Source organism: Scyliorhinus torazame, chromosome 16 (assembly GCF_047496885.1).
Source record: "Scyliorhinus torazame isolate Kashiwa2021f chromosome 16, sScyTor2.1, whole genome shotgun sequence".
NCBI lineage: Eukaryota > Metazoa > Chordata > Chondrichthyes > Carcharhiniformes > Scyliorhinidae > Scyliorhinus > Scyliorhinus torazame.
Window position 1 is genome coordinate 94,536,017 of NC_092722.1, and position 26,302 is coordinate 94,562,318.

General features: G+C 47.9%; 1 protein-coding gene across 3 annotated transcripts in view; it reads left to right on the forward strand.

Moving 5' to 3' along the window:
* Positions 1–26,302, forward strand: part of LOC140392953 (vacuolar protein sorting-associated protein 26A) — a 227,180-nt gene that overhangs the window by 164,748 nt on the left and 36,130 nt on the right. For all 3 annotated transcript variants that reach the window (XM_072478758.1, XM_072478760.1, XM_072478759.1), the window contains one exon: positions 22,281–22,445. In XM_072478758.1, coding sequence (XP_072334859.1) covers positions 22,281–22,445 — 165 coding nt within the window. The remainder of the gene's footprint in view (positions 1–22,280; positions 22,446–26,302) is intronic.

Sequence of the window (26,302 nt, forward strand, 5' to 3'; positions counted from 1 at the left end):
GGTCTCTGGATTACTAACCCATGTCCACAGAACGTCAGCCTGGTCTCTGGATTACTAACCCATGTCTCCAGGACGTCAGCCTGCTCTCTGGATTACTTACCCATGTCCACAGAATGTCAGCCTGGTATCTGGATTACTAACCCATGTCCACAGAACGTCAGCCTGGTCTCTGGATTACTAACCCATGTCCACAGAACGTCAGCCTGGTCTCTGGATTACTAACCCATGTCCACAGAACGTCAGCCTGGTCTCTGGATTACTAACCCATGTCCACAGAACGTCAGCCTGGTATCTGGATTACTAACCCATGTCCACAGAACGTCAGCCTGGCCTCTGGATTACTAACCCATGTCTCCAGGACGTCAGCCTGGTCTCTGGATTACTAACCCATGTCCACAGAATGTCAGCCTGGTATCTGGATTACTAACCCATGTCCACAGAACGTCAGCCTGGTCTCTGGATTACTAACCCATGTCCACAGAACGTCAGCCTGGTCTCTGGATTACTAACCCATGTCCACAGAACGTCAGCCTGGTCTCTGGATTACTAACCCATGTCCACAGAACGTCAGCCTGGTCTCTGGATTACTAACCCATGTCCACAGAACGTCATCCTGGTCTCTGGATTACTAACCCATGTCTCCAGGACGTCAGCCTCGTCTCTGGGTTATTAACCGATGTCCACAGAACGTCAGCCTGGTCTCTGGATTACTAACCCATGTCCACAGAACGTCAGCCTGGTATCTGGATTACTAACCCATGTCCACAGAACGTCAGCCTGGTCTCTGGATTACTAACCCATGTCCACAGAAGGTCAGCCTGGTCTCTGGATTACTAACCCATGTCCACAGAACGTCAGCCTGGTCTCTGGATTACTAACCCATGTCTCCAGGACGTCAGCCTGGTCTCTGGGTTATTAACCGATGTCCACAGAACGTCAGCCTGGTCTCTGGATTACTAACCCATGTCCACAGAACGTCAGCCTGGACTCTGGATTACCAACCCATGTCCACAGAACGTCAGCCTGGTCTCTTGATTACTAACCCATGTCCACAGAACGTCAGCCTGGTCTCTGGATTACTAACCCATTTCTCCAGGCCGTCAGCCTGGTGTCTGGATTACTAACCCATGTCCACAGAACGTCAGCCTGGTCTCTGGATTACTAACCCATGTCCACAGAACGTCAGCCTGGTCTCTGGATTACTAACCCATGTCTCCAGGACGTCAGCCTGGTCTCTGGGTTATTAACCGATGTCCACAGAACGTCAGCCTGGTCTCTGGATTACTAACCCATGTCCACAGAACGTCAGCCTGGACTCTGGATTACCAACCCATGTCCACAGAACGTCAGCCTGGTCTCTTGATTACTAACCCATGTCCACAGAACGTCAGCCTGGTCTCTGGATTACTAACCCATTTCTCCAGGCCGTCAGCCTGGTGTCTGGATTACTAACCCATGTCCACAGAACGTCAGCCTGGTCTCTGGATTACTAACCCATGTCCACAGAATGTCAGCCTGGTCTCTGGATTACTAACCCATGTCTCCAGGACGTCAGCCTGGTCTCTGGATAACTAACCCATGTCCACAGAATGTCAGCCTGGTCTCTGGATTACTAACCCATGTCCACAGAACGTCAGCCTGGTCTCTGGATTACTAACCCATGTCCACAGAACGTCAGCCTGGTCTCTGGATTACCAACCCATGTCTCCAGGACGTCAGCCTGGTCTCTGGATGACTAACCCATTTCCACAGAACGTCAGCCTGGTCTCTGGATTACTAACCCATGTCCACAGAACGTCAGCCCGGTCTCTGGATTACTAACCCATGTCCACAGAATGTCAGCCTGGTCTCTGGATTACTAACCCATGTCCACAGAACGTCAGCCTGGTCTCAGGATTACTAACCCATGTCCACAGAACGTCAGCCTGGTCTCTGGATTACTAACCCATTTCTCCAGGACGTCAGCCTGGTCTCTGGATTACTAACCCATGTCCACAGAACGTCAGCCTGGTCTCTGGATTACTAACCCATGTCCACAGAAAGTCAGCCGGGTCTCAGGATTGCTAACCCATGTCCACAGAACGTCAGCCTGGTCTCTGGATTACTAACCCATGTCTCCAGGACGTCAGCCTGGTCTCTGGATTACTAACCCATGTCCACAGAACGTCAGCCTGGTCTCTGGATTACTAACCCATGTCCACAGAACGTCAGCCTGGTCTCTGGATTACTAACCCATGTCTCCAGGACGTCAGCCTGGTCTCTGGGTTATTAACCGATGTCCACAGAACGTCAGCCTGGTCTCTGGATTACTAACCGATGTCCACAGAACGTCAGCCAGGTCTCACGATTACGAACCCATGTCCACAAAACGTCAGCCTGGTATCTGGATTACTAACCCATGTCCACAGAAAGTCAGCCTGGTCTCTGGATTACTAACCCATGTCTCCAGGACATCAGCCTGGTCTCTGGATTACTAACCCATATCCACAGAACGTCAGCCTGGTCTCTGGATTACTAACCCATGTCCACAGAACGTCAGCCTGGTCTCTGGATTACTAACCCATGTCTCCAGGACGTCAGCCTGGTCTCTGGATTACTAACCCATGTCCACAGAACGTCAGCCTGGTCTCTGGATTACTAACCCATGTCCACAGAACGTCAGCCTGGTCTCTGGATTACTAACCCATGTCTCCAGGACGTCAGCCTGGTCTCTGGATTACTAACCCATGTCCACAGAACGTCAGCCTGGTCTCTGGATTACTAACCCATGTCCACAGAACGTCAGCCTGGTATCTGGATTACTAACCCATGTCCACAGAACGTCAGCCTGGTCTCTGGATTACTAACCCATGTCTCCAGGACGTCAGCCTGGTCTCTGGATTACTAACCCATGTCCACAGAATGTCAGCCTGGTATCTGGATTACTAACCCATGTCCACAGAACGTCAGCCTGGTCTCTGGATTACTAACCCATGTCCACAGAACGTCAGCCTGGTCTCTGGATTACTAACCCATGTCCACAGAACGTCAGCCTGGTCTCTGGATTCCTAACCCATGTCCACAGAACGTCAGCCTGGTCTCTGGATTACTAACCCATGTCCACAGAACGTCAGCCTGGTCTCTGGATTACTAACCCATGTCTCCAGGACGTCAGCCTCGTCTCTGGGTTATTAACCGATGTCCACAGAACGTCAGCCTGGTCTCTGGATTACTAACCCATGTCTCCTGGACGTCAGCCTCGTCTCTGGGTTATTAACCGTTGTCCACAGAACGTCAGCCTGGTCTCTGGATTACTAACCCATGTCCACAGAACGTCAGCCTGGTCTCTGGATTACTAACACATGTCCACAGAACGTCAGCCGGGTCTCTGGATTACTAACCCATGTCTCCAGGACGTCAGCCTGGTCTCTGGGTTATTAACCGATGTCCACAGAACGTCAGCCTGGTCTCTGGATTACTAACCCATGTCCACAGAACGTCAGCCTGGTCTCTGGATTACTAACCCATGTCCACAGAACGTCAGCCTGGTCTCTGGATTACTAACCCATGTCTCCAGGACGTCAGCCTCGTCTCTGGGTTATTAACCGATGTCCACAGAACGTCAGCCTGGTCTCTGGATTACTGACCCATGTCTCCAGGACGTCAGCCTCGTCTCTGGGTTATTAACCGATGTCCACAGAACGTCAGCCTGGTCTCTGGATTACTAACCCATGTCCACAGAACGTCAGCCTGGTCTCTGGATTACTAACCCATGTCTCCAGGACGTCAGCCTGGTCTCTGGATTACTAACCCATGTCCACAGAATGTCAGCCTGGTATCTGGATTACTAACCCATGTCCACAGAACGTCAGCCTGGTCTCTGGATTACTAACCCATGTCCACAGAACGTCAGCCTGGTCTCTGGATTACTAACCCATGTCCACAGAACGTCAGCCTGGTCTCTGGATTACTAACCCATGTCCACAGAACGTCAGCCTGGTCTCTGGATTACTAACCCATGTCCACAGAACGTCAGCCTGGTCTCTGGATTACTAACCCATGTCCACAGAACGTCATCCTGGTCTCTGGATTACTAACCCATGTCTCCAGGACGTCAGCCTCGTCTCTGGGTTATTAACCGATGTCCACAGAACGTCAGCCTGGTCTCTGGATTACTAACCCATGTCCACAGAACGTCAGCCTGGTATCTGGATTACTAACCCATGTCCACAGAACGTCAGCCTGGTCTCTGGATTACTAACCCATGTCCACAGAACGTCAGCCTGGTCTCTGGATTACTAACCCATGTCCACAGAACGTCAGCCTGGTCTCTGGATTACTAACCCATGTCTCCAGGACGTCAGCCTGGTCTCTGGGTTATTAACCGATGTCCACAGAACGTCAGCCTGGTCTCTGGATTACTAACCCATGTCCACAGAACGTCAGCCTGGACTCTGGATTACCAACCCATGTCCACAGAACGTCAGCCTGGTCTCTTGATTACTAACCCATGTCCACAGAACGTCAGCCTGGTCTCTGGATTACTAACCCATTTCTCCAGGCCGTCAGCCTGGTGTCTGGATTAGTAACCCATGTCCACAGAACGTCAGCCTGGTCTCTGGATTACTAACCCATGTCCACAGAATGTCAGCCTGGTCTCTGGATTACTAACCCATGTCTCCAGGACGTCAGCCTGGTCTCTGGATAACTAACCCATGTCCACAGAATGTCAGCCTGGTCTCTGGATTACTAACCCATGTCCACAGAACGTCAGCCTGGTCTCTGGATTACTAACCCATGTCCACAGAACGTCAGCCTGGTCTTTGGATTACCAACCCATGTCTCCAGGACGTCAGCCTGGTCTCTGGATGACTAACCCATGTCCACAGAACGTCAGCCTGGTCTCTGGATTACTAACCCATGTCCACAGAACGTCAGCCCTGTCTCTGGATTACTAACCCATGTCCACAGAATGTCAGCCTGGTCTCTGGATTACTAACCCATGTCCACAGAACGTCAGCCTGGTCTCAGGATTACTAACCCATGTCCACAGAACGTCAGCCTGGTCTCTGGATTACTAACACATTTCTCCAGGACGTCAGCCTGGTCTCTGGATTACTAAACCATGTCCACAGAACGTCAGCCTGGTCTCTGGATTACTAACCCATGTCCACAGAAAGTCAGCCTGGTCTCAGGATTGCTAACCCATGTCCACAGAACGTCAGCCTGGTCTCTGGATTACTAACCCATGTCTCCAGGACGTCAGCCTGGTCTCTAGATTACTAACCCATGTCCACAGAACGTCAGCCTGGCCTCTGGATTACTAACCCATGTCTCCAGGACGTCAGCCTGGTCTCTGGATTACTAACCCATGTCCACAGAACGACAGCCTGGTCTCTGGATTACTAACCCATGTCCACAGAATGTCAGCCTGGTCTCTGGATTACTCACCCATGTCCACAGAATGTCAGCCTGGTCTCTGGATTACTAACCCATGTCCACAGAATGTCAGCCTGGTCTCTGGATTACTAACCCATGTCCACAGAATGTCAGCCTGGTCTCTGGATTACTAACCCATGTCCACAGAATGTCAGCCTGGTCTCTGGATTACTAACCCATGTCCACAGAATGTCAGCCTGGTCTCTGGATTACTAACCCATGTCCACAGAATGTCAGCCTGGTCTCTGGATTACTAACCCATGTCCACAGAACGTCAGCCTGGTCTCTGGATTACTAACCCATGTCTCCAGGACGTCAGCCTGATCTCTGGATTATTAACCCATGTCCACAAAACGTCAGCCTGGTATCTGGATTACTGACCCATATCCACAGAACGTCAGCCTGGTCTCTGGATTATTAACCGATGTCCACAGAACGTCAGCCTGGTCTCTGGATTACTAACCCATGTCCACAAAACGTCAGCCTGGTCTCTGGTTTACTAACCCATGTCCACAGAACGTCAGCCTGGTCTCTGGATTACTAACCCATGTCCACAGAATGTCAGCCTGGTCTCTGGATTACTAACCCATGTCCACAGAACGTCAGCCTGGTCTCTGGATTACTAACCCATGTCCACAGAACGTCAGCCTGGTCTCTGGATTACTAACCCATGTCCACAGAACGTCAGCCTGGTCTCTGGATTACTAACCCATGTCTCCAGGACGTCAGCCTGGTCTCTGGATTACTAACCCATGTCTCCAGGACATCAGCCTGGTCTCTGAATTACTAACCCATGTCCACAGAACGTCAGCCTGGTCTCTGGATTACTAACCCATGTCCACAAAACGTCAGCCTGGACTCTGGATTACTAACCCATGTCCACAGAATGTCAGCCTGGTCTCTGGATTACTAACCCATGTCCACAGAACGTCAGCCTGGTATCTGGATTACTAACCCATGTCCACAGAACGTCAGCCTGGTCTCTGGATTACTAACCCATGTCCACAGAACGTCAGCCTGGTCTCTGGCTTACTAACCCATGTCTCCAGGACGTCAGCCTGGTCTCTGGATTACTAACCGATGTCCACAGAACGTCAGCCTGGTCTCTGGATTACTAACCCATGTCCACAGAATGTCAGCCTGGTCTCTGGATTACTAACCCATGTCCACAGAATGTCACCTTGGTCTCTGGATTAGTAACACATGTCCACAGAACGCCAGCCTGGTCTCAGGATTACTAACCCATGTCCACAGAACGTCAGCCTGGTCTCTGGATTACTAACCCATGTCCACAGAACGTCAGCCTGGTCTCTGGATTACTAACCCATGACTCCAGGAAGTCAGCCTGGTCTCTGGATTACTAACCCATATCCACCGAACGTCAGCCTGGTTTTGGGTTATTAACCGATGTCCACAGAACGTCAGTCTGGTCTCTGGATTACTAACCCATGTCCACAGAACGTCAGCGTTGTGTCTCGATTACTAACCCATGTCCACAGAACGTCAGCCTGGTCTCTGGATTACTAACCCATGTCTCCAGGACGTCAGCTTGGACTCTGGATTACTAACCCATGTCCACAGAACGTCAGCCTGGTCTCTGGATTACTAACCCATTTCTCCAGGACGTCAGCCTGGTCTCTGGATTACTAACCCATGTCCACAGAACGTCAGCGTTGTGTCTCGATTACTAACCCATGTCCACAGAACGTCAGCCGGGTCTCTGGATTACTAACCCATGTCTCCAGGACGTCAGCCTGGTCTCTGGGTTATTAACCGATGTCCACAGAACGTCAGCCTGGTCTCTGGATTACTAACCCATGTCCACAGAACGTCAGCCTGGTCTCTGGATTACTAACCCATGTCCACAGAACGTCAGCCTGGTCTCTGGATTACTAACCCATGTCTCCAGGACGTCAGCCTCGTCTCTGGGTTATTAACCGATGTCCACAGAACGTCAGCCTGGTCTCTGGATTACTGACCCATGTCTCCAGGACGTCAGCCTCGTCTCTGGGTTATTAACCGATGTCCACAGAACGTCAGCCTGGTCTCTGGATTACTAACCCATGTCCACAGAACGTCAGCCTGGTCTCTGGATTACTAACCCATGTCTCCAGGACGTCAGCCTGGTCTCTGGATTACTAACCCATGTCCACAGAATGTCAGCCTGGTATCTGGATTACTAACCCATGTCCACAGAACGTCAGCCTGGTCTCTGGATTACTAACCCATGTCCACAGAACGTCAGCCTGGTCTCTGGATTACTAACCCATGTCCACAGAACGTCAGCCTGGTCTCTGGATTACTAACCCATGTCCACAGAACGTCAGCCTGGTCTCTGGATTACTAACCCATGTCCACAGAACGTCAGCCTGGTCTCTGGATTACTAACCCATGTCCACAGAACGTCATCCTGGTCTCTGGATTACTAACCCATGTCTCCAGGACGTCAGCCTCGTCTCTGGGTTATTAACCGATGTCCACAGAACGTCAGCCTGGTCTCTGGATTACTAACCCATGTCCACAGAACGTCAGCCTGGTATCTGGATTACTAACCCATGTCCACAGAACGTCAGCCTGGTCTCTGGATTACTAACCCATGTCCACAGAACGTCAGCCTGGTCTCTGGATTACTAACCCATGTCCACAGAACGTCAGCCTGGTCTCTGGATTACTAACCCATGTCTCCAGGACGTCAGCCTGGTCTCTGGGTTATTAACCGATGTCCACAGAACGTCAGCCTGGTCTCTGGATTACTAACCCATGTCCACAGAACGTCAGCCTGGACTCTGGATTACCAACCCATGTCCACAGAACGTCAGCCTGGTCTCTTGATTACTAACCCATGTCCACAGAACGTCAGCCTGGTCTCTGGATTACTAACCCATTTCTCCAGGCCGTCAGCCTGGTGTCTGGATTAGTAACCCATGTCCACAGAACGTCAGCCTGGTCTCTGGATTACTAACCCATGTCCACAGAATGTCAGCCTGGTCTCTGGATTACTAACCCATGTCTCCAGGACGTCAGCCTGGTCTCTGGATAACTAACCCATGTCCACAGAATGTCAGCCTGGTCTCTGGATTACTAACCCATGTCCACAGAACGTCAGCCTGGTCTCTGGATTACTAACCCATGTCCACAGAACGTCAGCCTGGTCTTTGGATTACCAACCCATGTCTCCAGGACGTCAGCCTGGTCTCTGGATGACTAACCCATGTCCACAGAACGTCAGCCTGGTCTCTGGATTACTAACCCATGTCCACAGAACGTCAGCCCTGTCTCTGGATTACTAACCCATGTCCACAGAATGTCAGCCTGGTCTCTGGATTACTAACCCATGTCCACAGAACGTCAGCCTGGTCTCAGGATTACTAACCCATGTCCACAGAACGTCAGCCTGGTCTCTGGATTACTAACACATTTCTCCAGGACGTCAGCCTGGTCTCTGGATTACTAAACCATGTCCACAGAACGTCAGCCTGGTCTCTGGATTACTAACCCATGTCCACAGAAAGTCAGCCTGGTCTCAGGATTGCTAACCCATGTCCACAGAACGTCAGCCTGGTCTCTGGATTACTAACCCATGTCTCCAGGACGTCAGCCTGGTCTCTAGATTACTAACCCATGTCCACAGAACGTCAGCCTGGCCTCTGGATTACTAACCCATGTCTCCAGGACGTCAGCCTGGTCTCTGGATTACTAACCCATGTCCACAGAACGACAGCCTGGTCTCTGGATTACTAACCCATGTCCACAGAATGTCAGCCTGGTCTCTGGATTACTCACCCATGTCCACAGAATGTCAGCCTGGTCTCTGGATTACTAACCCATGTCCACAGAATGTCAGCCTGGTCTCTGGATTACTAACCCATGTCCACAGAATGTCAGCCTGGTCTCTGGATTACTAACCCATGTCCACAGAATGTCAGCCTGGTCTCTGGATTACTAACCCATGTCCACAGAATGTCAGCCTGGTCTCTGGATTACTAACCCATGTCCACAGAATGTCAGCCTGGTCTCTGGATTACTAACCCATGTCCACAGAACGTCAGCCTGGTCTCTGGATTACTAACCCATGTCTCCAGGACGTCAGCCTGATCTCTGGATTATTAACCCATGTCCACAAAACGTCAGCCTGGTATCTGGATTACTGACCCATATCCACAGAACGTCAGCCTGGTCTCTGGATTATTAACCGATGTCCACAGAACGTCAGCCTGGTCTCTGGATTACTAACCCATGTCCACAAAACGTCAGCCTGGTCTCTGGTTTACTAACCCATGTCCACAGAACGTCAGCCTGGTCTCTGGATTACTAACCCATGTCCACAGAATGTCAGCCTGGTCTCTGGATTACTAACCCATGTCCACAGAACGTCAGCCTGGTCTCTGGATTACTAACCCATGTCCACAGAACGTCAGCCTGGTCTCTGGATTACTAACCCATGTCCACAGAACGTCAGCCTGGTCTCTGGATTACTAACCCATGTCTCCAGGACGTCAGCCTGGTCTCTGGATTACTAACCCATGTCTCCAGGACATCAGCCTGGTCTCTGAATTACTAACCCATGTCCACAGAACGTCAGCCTGGTCTCTGGATTACTAACCCATGTCCACAAAACGTCAGCCTGGACTCTGGATTACTAACCCATGTCCACAGAATGTCAGCCTGGTCTCTGGATTACTAACCCATGTCCACAGAACGTCAGCCTGGTATCTGGATTACTAACCCATGTCCACAGAACGTCAGCCTGGTCTCTGGATTACTAACCCATGTCCACAGAACGTCAGCCTGGTCTCTGGATTACTAACCGATGTCCACAGAACGTCAGCCTGGTCTCAGGATTACTAACCCATGTCCACAAAACGTCAGCCTGGTATATGGATTACTAACCCATGTCCACAGAACGTCAGCCTGGTCTCTGGCTTACTAACCCATGTCTCCAGGACGTCAGCCTGGTCTCTGGATTACTAACCGATGTCCACAGAACGTCAGCCTGGTCTCTGGATTACTAACCCATGTCCACAGAATGTCAGCCTGGTCTCTGGATTACTAACCCATGTCCACAGAATGTCACCTTGGTCTCTGGATTAGTAACACATGTCCACAGAACGCCAGCCTGGTCTCAGGATTACTAACCCATGTCCACAGAACGTCAGCCTGGTCTCTGGATTACTAACCCATGTCCACAGAACGTCAGCCTGGTCTCTGGATTACTAACCCATGACTCCAGGAAGTCAGCCTGGTCTCTGGATTACTAACCCATATCCACCGAACGTCAGCCTGGTTTTGGGTTATTAACCGATGTCCACAGAACGTCAGTCTGGTCTCTGGATTACTAACCCATGTCCACAGAACGTCAGCGTTGTGTCTCGATTACTAACCCATGTCCACAGAACGTCAGCCTGGTCTCTGGATTACTAACCCATGTCTCCAGGACGTCAGCTTGGACTCTGGATTACTAACCCATGTCCACAGAACGTCAGCCTGGTCTCTGGATTACTAACCCATTTCTCCAGGACGTCAGCCTGGTCTCTGGATTACTAACCCATGTCCACAGAACGTCAGCGTTGTGTCTCGATTACTAACCCATGTCCACAGAACGTCAGTCTGGTCTCTGGATTACTAACCCATGTCCACAAAACGTCAGCCTGGCCTCTGGATTACTAACCCATGTCCACAGAATGTCAGCCTGGTCTCTGGATTACTAACCCATGTCCACAGAACGTCAGCCTGGTCTCTGGATTACTAACCCATGTCCACAGAACGTCAGCCTGGTCTCTGGATTACTACCCGATGTCCACAGAACGTCAGCCTGGTCTCAGGATTACTAACCCATGTCCACAGAACGTCAGCCTGGTCTCTGGATCACTAACCCATGTCTCCAGGACGTCAGCCTGGTCTCTGGATTACTAACCCATGTCCACAGAACGTCAGCCTGGTATCTGGATTACTAACCCATGTCCACAGAACGTCAGCCTGGTCTCTGGATTACTAACCCATGTCCACAGAACGTCAGCCTGGTCTCTGGATTACTAACCGATGTCCACAGAACGTCAGCCTGGTCTCAGGATTACTAACCCATGTCCACAAAACGTCAGCCTGGTATATGGATTACTAACCCATGTCCACAGAACGTCAGCCTTGTCTCTGGCTTACTAACCCATGTCTCCAGGACGTCAGCCTGGTCTCTGGATTACTAACCGATGTCCACAGAACGTCAGCCTGGTCTCTGGATTACTAACCCATGTCCACAGAACGTCAGCCTGGTCTCTGGATTACTAACCCATGTCCACAGAACGTCAGCCTTGTGTCTCGATTACTAACCCATGTCTCCAGGACGTCAGCCTGGACTCTGGATTACTAACTCATGTCCACAGAACGTCAGCCTGGTCTCTGGATTACTAACCCATGACTCCAGGACGTCAGCCTGGTCTCTGGATTACTAACCCATGTCTCCAGGACGTCAGCCTGGTCTCTGGATTACTAACCCATGTCCACAAAACGTCAGACTGGTCTCTGGATTACAACCCATGTCCACAGAATGTCAGCCTGGTCTCTGGATTACTAACCCATGTCCACAGAACGTCAACCTGGCCTCAGGATTACTAACCCATGTCCACAGAATGTCAGCCTGGTCTCTGGATTACTAACCCATGTCCACAGAACGTCAGCCTGGTCTCTGGATTACTAACCCATGTCCACAGAACGTCAGCCTGGTCTCTGGATTACTAACCCATGTCCACAGAACGTCAACCTGGTCTCAGGATTACTAACCCATGTCCACAAAACGTCAGCCTGGTATCTGGATTACTAACCCATGTCCACAGAACGTCAGCCTGGTCTCAGGATTACTAACCCATGTCCACAAAACGTCAGCCTGGTATCTGGATTACTAACCCATGTCCACAGAACGTCAGCCTGGTCTCTGGATTACTAACCCATTTCTCCAGGACGTCAGCCTGGTCTCTGGATTACTAACCCATGTCCACAGAACGTCAGCCTGGTCTCTGGATTACTAACCCATGTCCACAGAACGTCAGTAAGGCAGCTCCTTTTAAATTTCAGTAGTTTAAATTAATTTAAATTTAGCTAGTATTGGGCAGTGTAGGTTAACAAGGCCTGTCCCACCCACTCACATAACTGGTTGGCAGTTAAGTGTCAGTCACTTTAATCTACTTTGATCTAAGAGCAGGTAGGGGAGTGGAGTCAATTCAGGACAGTTTAAAAAGAGCCACTTGTAAACTCACTCCCAGTGTGTACTCCCAGTGAGCTAGAGAAGACACAGCCAGAGTGAGACAGCAAAGAGTGAGTTTGGGAATTTGAATCAAGGTGGGAATTCGAAGCTGGGTGGGGAGGTAGTGTTTTTTGTGACTGGTAAGTAGTGTTTCTGTTTTTGCTGTTTATTTATATATATATATATTTTTTTTTTTTTTGTTTGTTTTTTTCTTCGTTATTTATTTATTTAAATTTTTTTGGGGGGGAATTGAAATTGTTGAAGTTAACCGAAGGTTTAAGACATGGCAGGAGATCTCAGACCCGTGTCATGCTCCTCGTGTGCGATGTGGGAGCTCAGGGACACGTCCACTGTCCCTGGTGCCTTCACGTGCAAGAAGTGTGTCCAGTTACAGCTTCTGTTAGACCGCTTGACGGCTCTGGAGCTGCGGATGGACTCACTTTGGAGCATCCGCGATGCTGAGGACGTCGTGGATAGCACGTTTAGTGAGTTGGTCACACCGCCGGTGAAAGGCACTGAGGGAGATAGTAAATGGGTGACCAAAAGACAGAGCAAGAGTAGGAAGGCAGTGCAGGTGTCCTCTGCGGTCATCTCCCTGCAAAACAGATTTACCGCTTTGGATACTGTTGAGGGAGATGGCTCACCAGGGGAAGGCAGCAGCATCCAGGTTCATGGCACCGTGGCTGGCTCTGCTGCGCAGCTGGGCAGGAAGAAGAATGGCAGGGCTATAGTGATAGGGGACTCAATTGTAAGGGGAATAGACAGGCGGTTCTGCGAACGCAATCGAGACTCCAGGATGGTATGTTGCCTCCCTGGTGCAAGGGTCAAGGATGTCTCGGAGCGGCTGCAGAACATTCTGGGGGGGGAGGGTGAACAGCCAGCTGTCGTGGTGCACATAGGCACCAACGATATAGGCAAAAAACGGGACGAGGTCCTACAAGCTGAATTTAGGGAGCTAGGAATTAAACTAAAAAGTAGGACCTCAAAGGTAGTAATCTCAGGATTGCTACCAGTGCCACGAGCTAGTCAGAGAAGGAATGTCAGGATAGAGAGGATGAATACGTGGCTCGAGAGATGGTGCAAGAGGGAAGGATTCAAATTCCTGGGACATTGGAACCGATTCTGGGGGAGGTGGGACCAGTACAAACCGGACGGTCTGCACCTGGGCAGGACTGGAACCGATGTCCTGGGGGGATGTTTGCTAGAGCTGTTGGGGAGAGTTTAAACTAATGTGGCAGGGGGATGGGAACCGATGCAGGAAGTTAGAAGGTAGTAAAACAGGGACAGAAATAAAAGGCAGTAAGGGGGAAAGTGTAAGGCAGAGAAGCCACAGTCAAAAATCAAAAAGGGCGACAGTACAAGGTACAGTGACTGAGGGGAGCTCAGTGAATAGGACCAGGAATACTAAAAGAAATAAAACGGAAAGTGAAAACATTAATGGTAAGCGACGCGGCAGGTTGTTACAGGAATACATGGGTTCGACGACAAGGAAAATTAGGAGAAAGGTTAAGAGGAAATATAACTTAGGAGAGGTTACTGATCGAGGTGTTAAGATTAAGAACAGAGGTAAAAAAGCCAACATAAGTGTACTTGACCTGAATGCTCGTAGTATTCGGAATAAGGTAAATGAGTTGATGGCGCAAATCATCGTGAATGACTATGGTTTAGTGGCCATTACTGAAACATGGTTAAAGGATGGTCACGACTGGGAGTTAAATATCCGAGGGTATCAAACTTTTCGGAAGGACAGAGTGGATGGTAAGGGTACAGTTATTTAAGGATGACATCCGGGCAACAGTAAGGGATGACATCGGTGCTATGGAGGATAAGGTTGAATCCATTTGGGTGGAAATCAGGAATAGTAAGGCGAAAAAGTCACTGATAGGAGTAATCTATAGGCTACCAAATAGTAACAATATGGTAATAAACAAAGAAATAACAGATGCATGTAGAAATGGTACAGCAGTTATCATGGGGGATTTTAATCTACATGTTGATTGGTTTAACCAGGTCGGTCAAGGCAGCCTTGAGGAGGAGCTTATAGAATGTATCCGCGATAGTTTCCTAGAACAGTATGTAATGGAACCTACGAGGGAACAAGCGGTCCTAGATCTGGTCCTGTGTAATGAGACAGGATTGATTCAGGATCTCCTAGTTAGGGATCCTCTCAGAAGGAGCGATCACAATATGGTGGAATTTAAAATACAGATGGAGGGTGAGAAGGTAAAATCAAGCACTAGTGTTTTGTGCTTAAACAAAGGAGATTACAATGGGATGAGAGAAGAACTAGCTAAGGTAGACTGGGAGCAAAGACTTTATGGTGAAACAGTTGAGGAACAGTGGAGAACCTTCCAAGTGATTTTTCACAGTGCTCAGCAAAGGTTTATACCAACAAAAAGGAAGGACGGTAAAAAGAGGGAAAATCGACCGTGGATATCTCAGGAAATAAGGGAGAGTATCAAATTGAAGGAAAAAACATACAAAGTAGCAAAGATTAGTGGGAGGCTAGAGGACTGGGAAATCTATAGGGGGCAACAGAAAGCTACTAAAAAAGCTATAAAGAGGAGTAAGATAGATTAGGAGAGTAAACTTGCTCTGAATATAAAAACAGATAGTATAAGTTTCTACAAATACATAAAACAAAAAAGATTGGCTAAGGTAAATATTGGTCCTTTTGAGGATGAGAAGGGAGATTTAATAATGGGAGATGAGGAAATGGCTGAGGAACTGAACAGGTTTTTTGGGTCGGTCTTCACAGTGGAAGACACAAATAACATGCCAGTGATTGATGGAAATGAGGCTATGACAGCTGAGGACCTTGAGAGGATTGTTATCACCAAGGAGGTAGTGATGGGCAAGCTAATGGGGCTAAAGGTAGACAAGTCTCCTGGACCTGATGGAATGCATCCCAGAGTGCTAAAAGAGATGGCTAGGGAAATTGCAAATGCACTAGTGATAATTTACCAAAATTCACTAGACTCTGGGGTGGTCCCGGCGGATTGGAAATTAGCAAACGTGACACCACTGTTTAAAAAAGGAGGTAGGCAGAAAGCGGGTAATTATAGGCCAGTGAGCTTAACTTCGGTAGTGTAGGGAAGATGCTGGAATCTGTCATCAAGGAAGAAATAACGAGGCACCTGGATGGAAATTGTCCCATTGGACAGACGCAGCATGGGTTCATAAAGGGCAGGTCGTGCCTAACTAATTTAGTGGAATTTTTTGAGGACATTAACAGTGCGGTAGATAACGGGGAGTCAATGGATGTGGTATATCTGGATTTCCAGAAAGCCTGTGACAAGGTGCCACACAAAAGGTTGCTGCATAAGATAAAGATGCATGGCATTAAGGGGAAAGTAGTAGCATGGATAGAGGATAGGTTAATTAATAGAAAGCAAAGAGTGGGGATTAATGGGTGTTTCTCTGGTTGGCAATCAGTAGCTAGTGGTGTCCCTCAGGGATCAGTGTTGGGCCCACAACTGTTCACAATTTACATAGATGATTTGGAGTTGGGGACCAAGGGCAATTTGTCCAAGTTTGCAGACGACACTAAGATAAGTGGTAAAGCAAAAAGTGCGGAGGATACTGGAAGTCTGCACAGGGATTTGGATATGCTTAGTGAATGGGCTAGGGTCTGGCAGATGGAATACAATGTTGACAAATGTGAGGTTATCCATTTTGGTAGGAATAACAGCAAAAGGGATTATTATTTAAATGATAAATTATTAAAACATGCTGCTGTGCAGAGAGACCTGGGTGTGCTAGTGCATGAGTCACAAAAAGTTGGTTTTCAGGTGCAACAGGTGATTAAGAAGGCAAATGGAATTTTGTCCTTCATTGCTAGAGGGATGGAGTTTAAGACTAGGGAGGTTCTGCTGCAGTTGTATAAGGTGTTAGTGAGGCCACACCTGGAGTATTGTGTTCAGTTTTGGTCTCCTTACTTGAGAAAGGACGTACTGGCACTGGAGGGTGTGCAGAGGAGATTCACTAGGTTAATCCCGAGCTGAAGGGGTTGGATTACGAGGAGAGGTTGAGTAGACTGGGACTGTACTCGTTGGAATTTAGAAGGATGAGGGGGGATCTTATAGAAACATATAAGATTATGAAGGGAATAGATAGGATAGATGCGGGCAGGTTGTTTCCACTGGCGGGTGAAAGCAGAACTAGGGGGCATAGCCACAAAATAAGGGGAAGTAGATTTAGGACTGAGCTTCGGGGGAACTTCTTCACCCAAAGGGTTGTGAATCTATGGAATCCCTTGCCCAGTGAAGCAGTAAAGGCTCCTTCATTAAATGTTTTTAAGATAAAGATAGATAGTTTTTTGAAGAATAAAGGGATTAAGGGTTATGGTGTTCGGGCCGGAAAGTGGAGCTGAGTCCACAAAAGATCAGCCATGATCTCATTGAATGGTGGAGCAGGCTCGAGGGGCCAGATGGCCTGCTCCTAGTTCTTATGTTCTTTTGTCAGCCTGGTCTCTGGATTACTAACCCATGTCTCCAGGACGTCAGCCTGGTCTCTGGATTACTAACCCATGTCCACAGAACGTCAGCCTGGTCTCTGGATTACTAGCCCATGTCTCCAGGACGTCAGCCTGGTCTCTGGATTACTAACCCGTGTCCACAGAACGTCAGCCTGGTCTCTGGATTACTAAATCATGCCTCCAGAACCTTAGTCTGGTCACTGGCTTACTAATCCAGTCACGTTACCCATATTCTTTAATTTAGTTCGAAGTAATTTCTACTCCATCCAATACTGGATGTTGGACTAGCTGTGTAATGCGGTGAGAACAGGAATAGAAAAGTATTGCAAGTGATTCTCTGTCTGCAATTACATAGATGAGGATGGAGCCAGTTCCATCGAGCTGGGCGATAGTAGGGGGAGACTTTGGAGGAAGATTGTGTGGGGTCAGTTATGGCAAAGGCTGGAGGCAGGCTGAGAAGGATGAGGACATGTACTAGTGACACATGCTGTCACTTGTAACTTTGAGATTAAAGAGTTTGGTAATGTGTCAGATGGAAACCTAATTGGAAAGAGTTGAACCTGGGAGTTCAGAGAAAGATGGCAAACAACAGCACATTCAAGGATTTACAAACCCTTGTTTTTCTGAATGAGATTAATTCAGCATCAAATGCATCAAGGATTGTGGTTGTGGGCCAAGGCCACTTCACACAAAGCCCTGGAAAGTTTGAGCACTTTCTCGTGCTGCTGGTGAGGCTGAATTTATTATCCAGTCTCGACAGAGCCATCGGTGAGATTTAAGGTGGGGATGTGAAGAAAAACATTTTCACCCAGAGAGTAGTGGGAGTCTAGAACCCTCAGACTGAAAGGGTCGTGGAGGCAGAATCCCTCATAACGTTTAAAAAAATATTTAGATGTACACTTGCGAACCCAAGGCATACAAGACATGGGCCCAGTGCTGGAAATAGGATTAGATTAGTTAGGTGAACCATGTGCCGAAGTGCCTTTTCTATGCTGTAGATCTCTATGACTAGGCTGCTTCTTGATTGCTGAGGTCTTGTGGTGATGGTGCCTCCAAAATGATGAAAATTCCACGATAGTATATGTGACAATGACTGGTGCCTTTATCATATTGGGTTGGTTATCTCATCTGGCTGGACAGCTAGTTTGTTTCCCTTACTTGCTGAGGTTATTCATGAAGATATCTGCCTTCTCATCTTTGCCCCTCGTCTGAGGTGTGATGAACCTCCGGTTAAATCACCACCAGTCAGCTCTCCTCCTCAAAGGGGAAAACAGCCTATGGTCATCTGGGATTATGGTGACTTAATTTCACCTTCATAATGTGCAGTTTCTAATCAGCTGTGACTCAGTGGGTAGCACTCGCACCTGAATCAGAAGGTTATGGGTTTAAGAATTAGCACCAAATCCTAACCTAACACTCAACACAGTGCTAAGGGTGTGCTACATTGCTGGATGTGCTGATTTTAGATGAGACATTAAGTAGAGACTCTGCCTACTGCATCAGGCAGGTGTAAAAGACCTTGTGATACTATTTGAAAAAGAGCCTGAGGAGTTCCCTCCGATGTCCTGATGAATATATCTCAACCGACTTCTGCAAAACACGTGATCTGGTCATTTATCTCATTGTTATTTGTGGAATCTTGCTCTGTGCATTTGACTACTGCTGTTTCTAGATTAGTGCTAGGGGCTTGGACGGGGCAGAGTTTGTAAGGAGTATCCAGGAGTGCTTCTTAAAACAATATGTAGATAGTCCAACTAGGGTGTTCTGGACTTGGTATTGGGGAATGAGCCCGGCCAGGTGGCAGAGGTTTCATTTCGGGAACAGTGACCACAATTCAGTAAGTTTTAAAGTGCTGGTGGACAAGGATAAGAGTGGTCCGAGGATGAATGTGCTAAATTGGGGGAAGGCTAATTAGAACAATATTAGGCGGGAACTGAAGAACCTAGATTGGGGGCGGATGTTTGAGGGTAAATCAACATCTGACATGTGGGAGGCTTTCAAGTGTCAGTTGAAAGGAATTCAGGATATTGTAGGCCTCGTCAAAAAGAAAAAGGAGGCATTTGTCAGGGCTACAAAGCTGGGAACAGACGAAGCCTGTGTGGAATATAAGGAAAGTAGGAAGGAACTTGAGCAAGGAGTCAGGAGGTCTAAAAGGGGTCACAAAAAGTCATTGGCAAATAGGGTTAAAGAAAATCCCAAGGCTTTTTACACGTACATAAAAAGCAAGAGGGTAGCCAGGGAAAGGGTTGGCCCACTGAACGACAGGGGAGGGAAACTGTGTGTGGAGCCAGAGGAAATGGGCGAGGTACTAAATGAATACTTTGCATCAGTATTCACCAAAGAGAAGGAATTGGTGGATGTTGAGTCTGGTTAAGGGTGTGTAGATAGCCTGGGTCACATTGAGATCCAAAAAGACGAGGTGTTGGGCGTCTTGTAAAATATTAATGTGGATAAGTCGCCAGGGCCTGATGGGATCTACCCCAGAATACTGAAGGAGGCTAGAGAGGAAATTGCTGAGGCCTTGGCAGAAATCTTTGGATCCTCACTGTCTTTAGGTGATGTCCTGGAGGACTGGAGAATAGCCAATGTTGTTCCTTTGTTTAAGAAGGGTAAGAAGGATAATCCAGGGAACTACAGGCCGGTGAACCTTACGTCAGTGGTAGGGAAATTACTGGAGAAAATTCTTCGAGGATCCACTCCCATTTGGAAGCAAGTGGACGTATTAGCAAGAGGCAGCACGGTTTAATGCAGGGGAGGTCATGTCTCACTAACTTGATAGAGTTTTTCGAGGAGGTCACAAAACATGATTGGTGCAGAACTGGCTAGGTCATAGACGGCAGAGAGTAGAACAGACAGTGCAGAAGGAGGCCATTCGGCCCATCGAGTCTGCACCGACCCACTTAGGCCCTCACTTCCACTCTATCCCTGTAACCCAATAACCCCTCTGAACCTTTTTGCAGGGCAATTTATTATAGCCAATCTTTGGACTGTGGGAAGAAACTGGAGTATGCAGAGGAAACCCACGCAGACACGGGGAGAACGTGCAAACTCCTCACAGACAGTGAACCAGCGGGGAATTGAACCTGGGACCCTGGCGCTGTGAAGCCACAGTGCTATCCACTTGTGTTACCGTGCTGCCCCTGTGCTACCGTGCTGCCCCACTGTAGCAATGGAAGGGTGCTTTTCTGATTGGAGGGCTGTGACTAGTGGTGTTCCCCAGGGTTCAGTGCTGGGACCTTTGCTGTTCATAGTATATATAAATGATTTGGAGGAAAATGTAACTGGTCTGATTAGTAGGTTTGCGGACGACACAAAGGTTGGTGGAATTGCAGATAGCAATGAGGACTGTCAGAGGATACATCAGGATTTAGATCGTTTGGAGACTTGGGCGGCGAGATGGCAGATGGAGTTTAATCCGGACAAATGTGAGGTCATGCATTTTGGAAGTTTAATTCGGGTAGGGAATATACAGTGAATGGTAGAACCCTCAAAAGTATTGACAGTCCGAGAGATCTAAGAGTACAGGTCCACAGGTCACTGAAAGGGGCAACACAGGTGGAGAAGTTAGTCAAGAAGGCATACGGCATACTAGCCTTCATTAGCCGGGGCATTGAGTATAATAATTGGCAAGTCACGTTGCAGCTGTATAGGCCACACTTGGAGTATAGTGTTCAATTCTGGTCGCCACACTACCAGAACGATGTGGAGGCTTTAGAGAGGGTGCAGAAGAGATTTACCAGAATGTTGCCTGGTATTAGCTATGAGGAGCGGTTGAATAAACTCGGTTTGTTCTCACTGGAACGAAGGAGGTTGAGCGGCGACCTTATAGAGGTCTACAGAAGTATGAGGGGCATAGGCAGAGTGGATAGTCAGAGACTTTTTCCCAGGGTAGAGGGGTCAATTAGTAGGGGGCATAGGTTTAAGGTGCGAGGGGCAATGTTTAGAGGGGATGTACGAGGCAAGTTTTTTTTTTTTTTACAGAGAGGGTAGTGGGTACCTGGAACTCTCTGTCGGAGGAGGTGATGGAAGCAGGGACGATAGTGATGTTTAAGTGACATCTGGACAAATACACGAATAGGATGGGAATAGAGGGATACGGACCCCGGAATTGTAGAAGATTTTAGTTTAAATGGGCAGCATGGTTGGTGCAGGCTTGGAGGGCCGAAGGGCCTGTTCCTGTGCTGTACTTTTCTTTGTTCCTTGTTCTTTAGAGCAGTGACAATATTTCAAAAATATGTCATTGGCTGTCAAGCTTTTTGTGATATTGTGGAGTCACAAAAGGTGACACCTGTCATCTTTAGCCTAGTGTAACAGTTGGCATCTCTTTAATCCTAAATTTGAACTACTGATTAAAACTCAATTATGGATTGTAAAGGCTTTAAAATGGTTTCCTAGATGGCCTACTAATTAGTAATAATAATCGCTTATTGCCACAATTAGACTTCAATGAAGTTACTGTGAAAAGCCTCTAGTCGCCACATTCCGGCGCCTGTTCAGGGAGGCCGGTACGGGAATTGAACCCGCGCTGCTGCTATTGTTCTGCATTACAAGCCAGCTGTTTAGCCCACTGTGCTAAACCATCCGCTTGAAGTCATTAAACCACACATTAGAATGGACCATGCAAAGGAGGGGTCTTTGTTTGAATTTGGCTTGGTTGGTTCATCTTCCCACTTTAACGTAATGTTGTAAGACTTCTTACTGTCTTCATCGGGGCAACAGTCTTCCTGGGTTCCGGTTGGAAAACAACCGCCAATGGTCCGGCTTCTTTTGAACCACTGACCCCTACCCCGACCAAGTGTATGCATTAAAGAAATGCTTGGTCGTAATGCTCTCCTCTATCAAACACCCAACAGCACTTAATGTTGAAACACGAAGGTGGCAAACAAGATGAAGTATGGGGCCACTGACTGTGGCCTGATTATGGGACTAAGTTCATACATTGAACACCAGCAGTGGGAAATTTGAAGTGGTCTGAGATTTCCAGCTGTTAATGTTGGCATTGCTTTTTTCATTGTTTCCAACTGGCGCTGGAAAGTCCCGTCCTGTTTGTTAATGAGATTCTGGGGTTTTCAGCTTTATTTTGACAAGATTTCTGGGATTCCACTTCGCCGTCAGCCCATGATCTAATTTATTGCATTGATTTCCCTACAGGTATTTCCTGAAAGTGACAATAGTGCGGAGCTTGAGTGATCTGGTGAAGGAATATGATCTAATTGTGCACCAGCTCGCTACATATCCAGACGTTAACAACTCCATCAAAATGGAAGTGGGAATTGAAGATTGCTTACACATAGAGTTTGAATACAACAAGTCTAAGTGAGTCATTGCAGTTCTGCGACACTTGCATGTGCCAGCATTTTGTTTTGATTCTTTACGAATTTTATTTTAAAAATAATCTTTATTATTGTCACAAGTAGGCTTACATTAACACTGCAGTGAAGATACTGTGAAAATCCCCTATTCACCACACCGCATCTGTTGTCCTTGGAAGGAGTGTGAGTTGTGGCTCTTATCTCTGAGTCACAAGGTTCTGGTTTCAAGTCTCATTCCAGAGCTTGAACACAAAAAGTGACTCTGCCGAAAGGTGTCACCTTTCAGATCAAATGTTAAACTGAAGCCCTGTCTGCCTCCTCATATAGTTCTCTCATGGCACTATTTTGAAGGCGAGCAGGAGAGCTATGTCCATTCCGGACAATATTTATTCCTCAATCAAGATCATAGAAACAGGTTATCTGGTCTTTGCTGAGCATCAATTAGCTGTCCTGTTTCCCACATTATAACTGTAACTATACTGCACTGGAGTGCTGACTTTGGGCTGCATTAGAGTGCTAAAGTGGGAGTTCAGTGACTGAGGGAGTTTGGGGAAGAGGGAGCAAGGTGCTCCTTTCATGTCCTACATTTCCTCAAAGAGCGTGAGGGGAGCCGGGAGTTTACAAAGAGTGCAGCTGACTGGGAGCCGAGTCGGAGGGCGGAGTTCCACCTGGTTCACAGAGCAGAATCTCAGCTATGTTCTGTAAGATAAGAGTTTTTTTTTTTAGGAGGCAGCAAGCTATATTTGTATTGTTATGGGCCAGGGTTTAGAGAATCCCAAAGTGTATCATGGAGTTCACGTGACCCACAACTTTTAATAAATTGTGGTATGGGGAGCACACGGCCCACTCTACAGGTGTGGTACAGCAGAAATGGAAATGTATTTTTTAAAGCAAAACAATATTTATTCTATGAACTCAAGTTAACCTTTTTAAACATACAGTGAACATCTTAGCAACCATCAATTCAAATACAACCCGCAAAGAATACAACACTAAGTAATCCTTAATAACTTCCCAAACAACATCCAGAAGGCAAAAGAAACACCTTTCAACAGAAGCACATTAGGTTTACATTGACTACTGTGAACATTTATAATTCTGAATTCACCAAATGATCAAGAGATAGTCTTTTGATGGCAGAGAGAACAGCACGAACAAACAAAGAACAAAGAAATGTACAGCACAGGAACAGGCCCTTCGGCCCTCCAAGCCCGTGCCGACCATGCTGCCCGACTAAACTACAATCTTCTACACTTCCTGGGTCCGTATCCCTCTATTCCCATCCTATTCATGTATTTGTCAAGATGCCCCTTAAATGTCACTGTCGTCCCTGCTTCCACCACCTCCTCCGGTAGCGAGTTCCAGGCACCCACTACCCTCTGCGTAAAAAACCTGCCTCGTACATCTACTCTAAACCTTGCCCCTCTCACCTTAAACCTATGCCCCCTAGTAATTGACCCCTCTACCCCGGGGAAAAGCCTCTGACTATCCACTCTGTCTGTGCCCCTCATAATTTTGTATACCTCTATCAGGTCGCCCTGCAGTACACCTGCTTGGTCTGGCTTCAGCTCCAACACTGAAAACAAAACCAAAAACACACCCTGCAGCAAACAGCCTAAAACGAAAGTAAAAAGCTGACAGACAGCCCAGCTCCACCCACTCTCTGACATCACTGCAGTAGTAAACACCCATTTCTTAAAGATACTCTCACCACAGATATTTATATACACACCCATTTATAAACACCCATTTCTTAAAGGTGCTCTCACACGGCAGTATTATTCAGCAGAATCACCAATTTTAGAGGGTTCACTTGAGAGAGCAGCAGCAGTATTTTTATTTTTTAAGGGCTTTACGGGTGTTTAATCAATAATTTTTTATTTACCTTTTAAACCTCTTAGGGAATTCAGATCAGAGGAGATGGAAGTTAAGGCAGTTGCATGCTCCTCCTGTAGGATGTTGGAAGTAAGAGACACCAATAGTGTCCCCACTCACTACACCTGCGGGAAGTGCACCCAACTCCAGCTCCTCCTCAGAGACCGCGTTATGGAATTAGCTGGATAAACTTTGGATCATCCGGGAGGCAGAGTGGATGATAGAGAGGAGTTACAGGGAGGTAGCCACGCCCAAGGTTCAAGAGCAAATAACCTTTTTCTATGATCTTGATTGAGGAATAAATATTGGCCGGAACTGGACATAACTCCCCTGCTCGTCTTCAAAATAGTACCATAGGAGAACTATGCGAGGAGGCAGACAGGGCCTCAGTTTAATATTTGATCTGAAAGATGACACCTTCCTGCAGAGTCACTGGGTTACAGTCAGGTGAAGGAAAGGGAACAGGCAAACAGTGCAGGAATCCCCTGTGGCCGTTCCAGTTCAAAACAAGTATACCATTTTGGATGCTGACCTCCCAGGGGAAGGCCATCGCGGCCAGGTCTCTGGTACTGAGCCTGGCTCTGTGGCTCAGAAGGGAAGGGAGGGGAATAGAAAAGCGATAGTGATGAGAGACTCAATGGTTAGGGGAATGGATTGGAGATTCTGTGGTCGCGAACGAAACTCCTGGAATGTATGTTGCCTCCCGGGTGCCAGGCCCAGGGATGTCTCGGATCGTGTCTACAGGATTCTTAAGGGGCAGGGGGAGCAACCAGAAGTCATGATGCACATTGGCACCAACGACAAAACTACGAAAAGGGGTGAGGATCTAAAAAGTCATTTTAGGGAGTTAGGTTGGAAGCTAAAGAGCAGGACGAGCAGAGTAGTGATCTCAGGAATGCTACCGGTGCCATGTGCTAGTGAGGCAACAAACAGAGCGAGTGCAGCTGAACATGTGGCTACGGGGCTGGTGGAGGAGGGAAGGCTTCAGATATGTAAATCATTGGGATACCATCTGGGGAAGGTGGGACCTGTACCTGAAGGACTGATTGCACCTAAACTGGGGGGGGGGGGGGGGCACCAATATCCTGGGCGGGAGCTCTTCGGGAGGGTTTAAACTAGTTTCGCAGAGGGATGGGAACCAGAGCTATGGATCAAAGGATAGGGTAGCGAACAGGCAGAAATAGTATGCAGCAGGTCAGTGAGGAAGGATAGACGGTTGATAGGGCAAAGTTGCACTCCGTGGGATGGGTTAAAGTGTGTCTGTTTCAATGCAAGGAGTGTCAGGAATAAGGGAGATGAACTTAGAGAGCATGGATCAGTACTTGGAACTACGAAGTTGTGGCCATTACAAAGACATGGATTTCATTGGGTTGTTGGATGTTCCGGGGTTTAGAACAAGAACAAAGAACAAAGAAATGTAGAGCACAGGAACAGGTCTTCGGCCCTCCAAGCCCGTGCTGACCATGCTGCCCGACTAAACTACAATCTTCTACACTTCCTGGGTCCGTATCCCTCTATTCCCATCCTATTCATGTATTTGTCAAGATGCCCCTTAAATGTCACTATCGTCCCTGCTTCCACCACCACCTCCGGTAGCGAGTTCCAGGCACCCACTACCCTCTGCGTAAAAAACTTGCCTCGTACATCTACTCTAAACCTTGCCCCTCTCACCTTAAACCTATGCCCCCTAGAAATTGACCCCTCTACCCCGGGGAAAAGCCTCTGACTATCCACTCTGTCTATGTCCCTCATAATTTTGTAGACCTCTATCAGGTCGCCCCTCAACCTCCTTCGTTCCAGTGAGAACAAACCGAGTTTATTCAACCGCTCCTCATAGCTAATGCCCTCCATACCAGGCAACATTCTGGTAAATCTCTTCTGCACCCTCTCTAAAGCCTCCACATCCTTCTGGTAGTGTGGTGACCAGAATTGAACACTATACTCCAAGTGTGGCCTAACTAAGGTTCTATAAGGTTTAGATGTTTT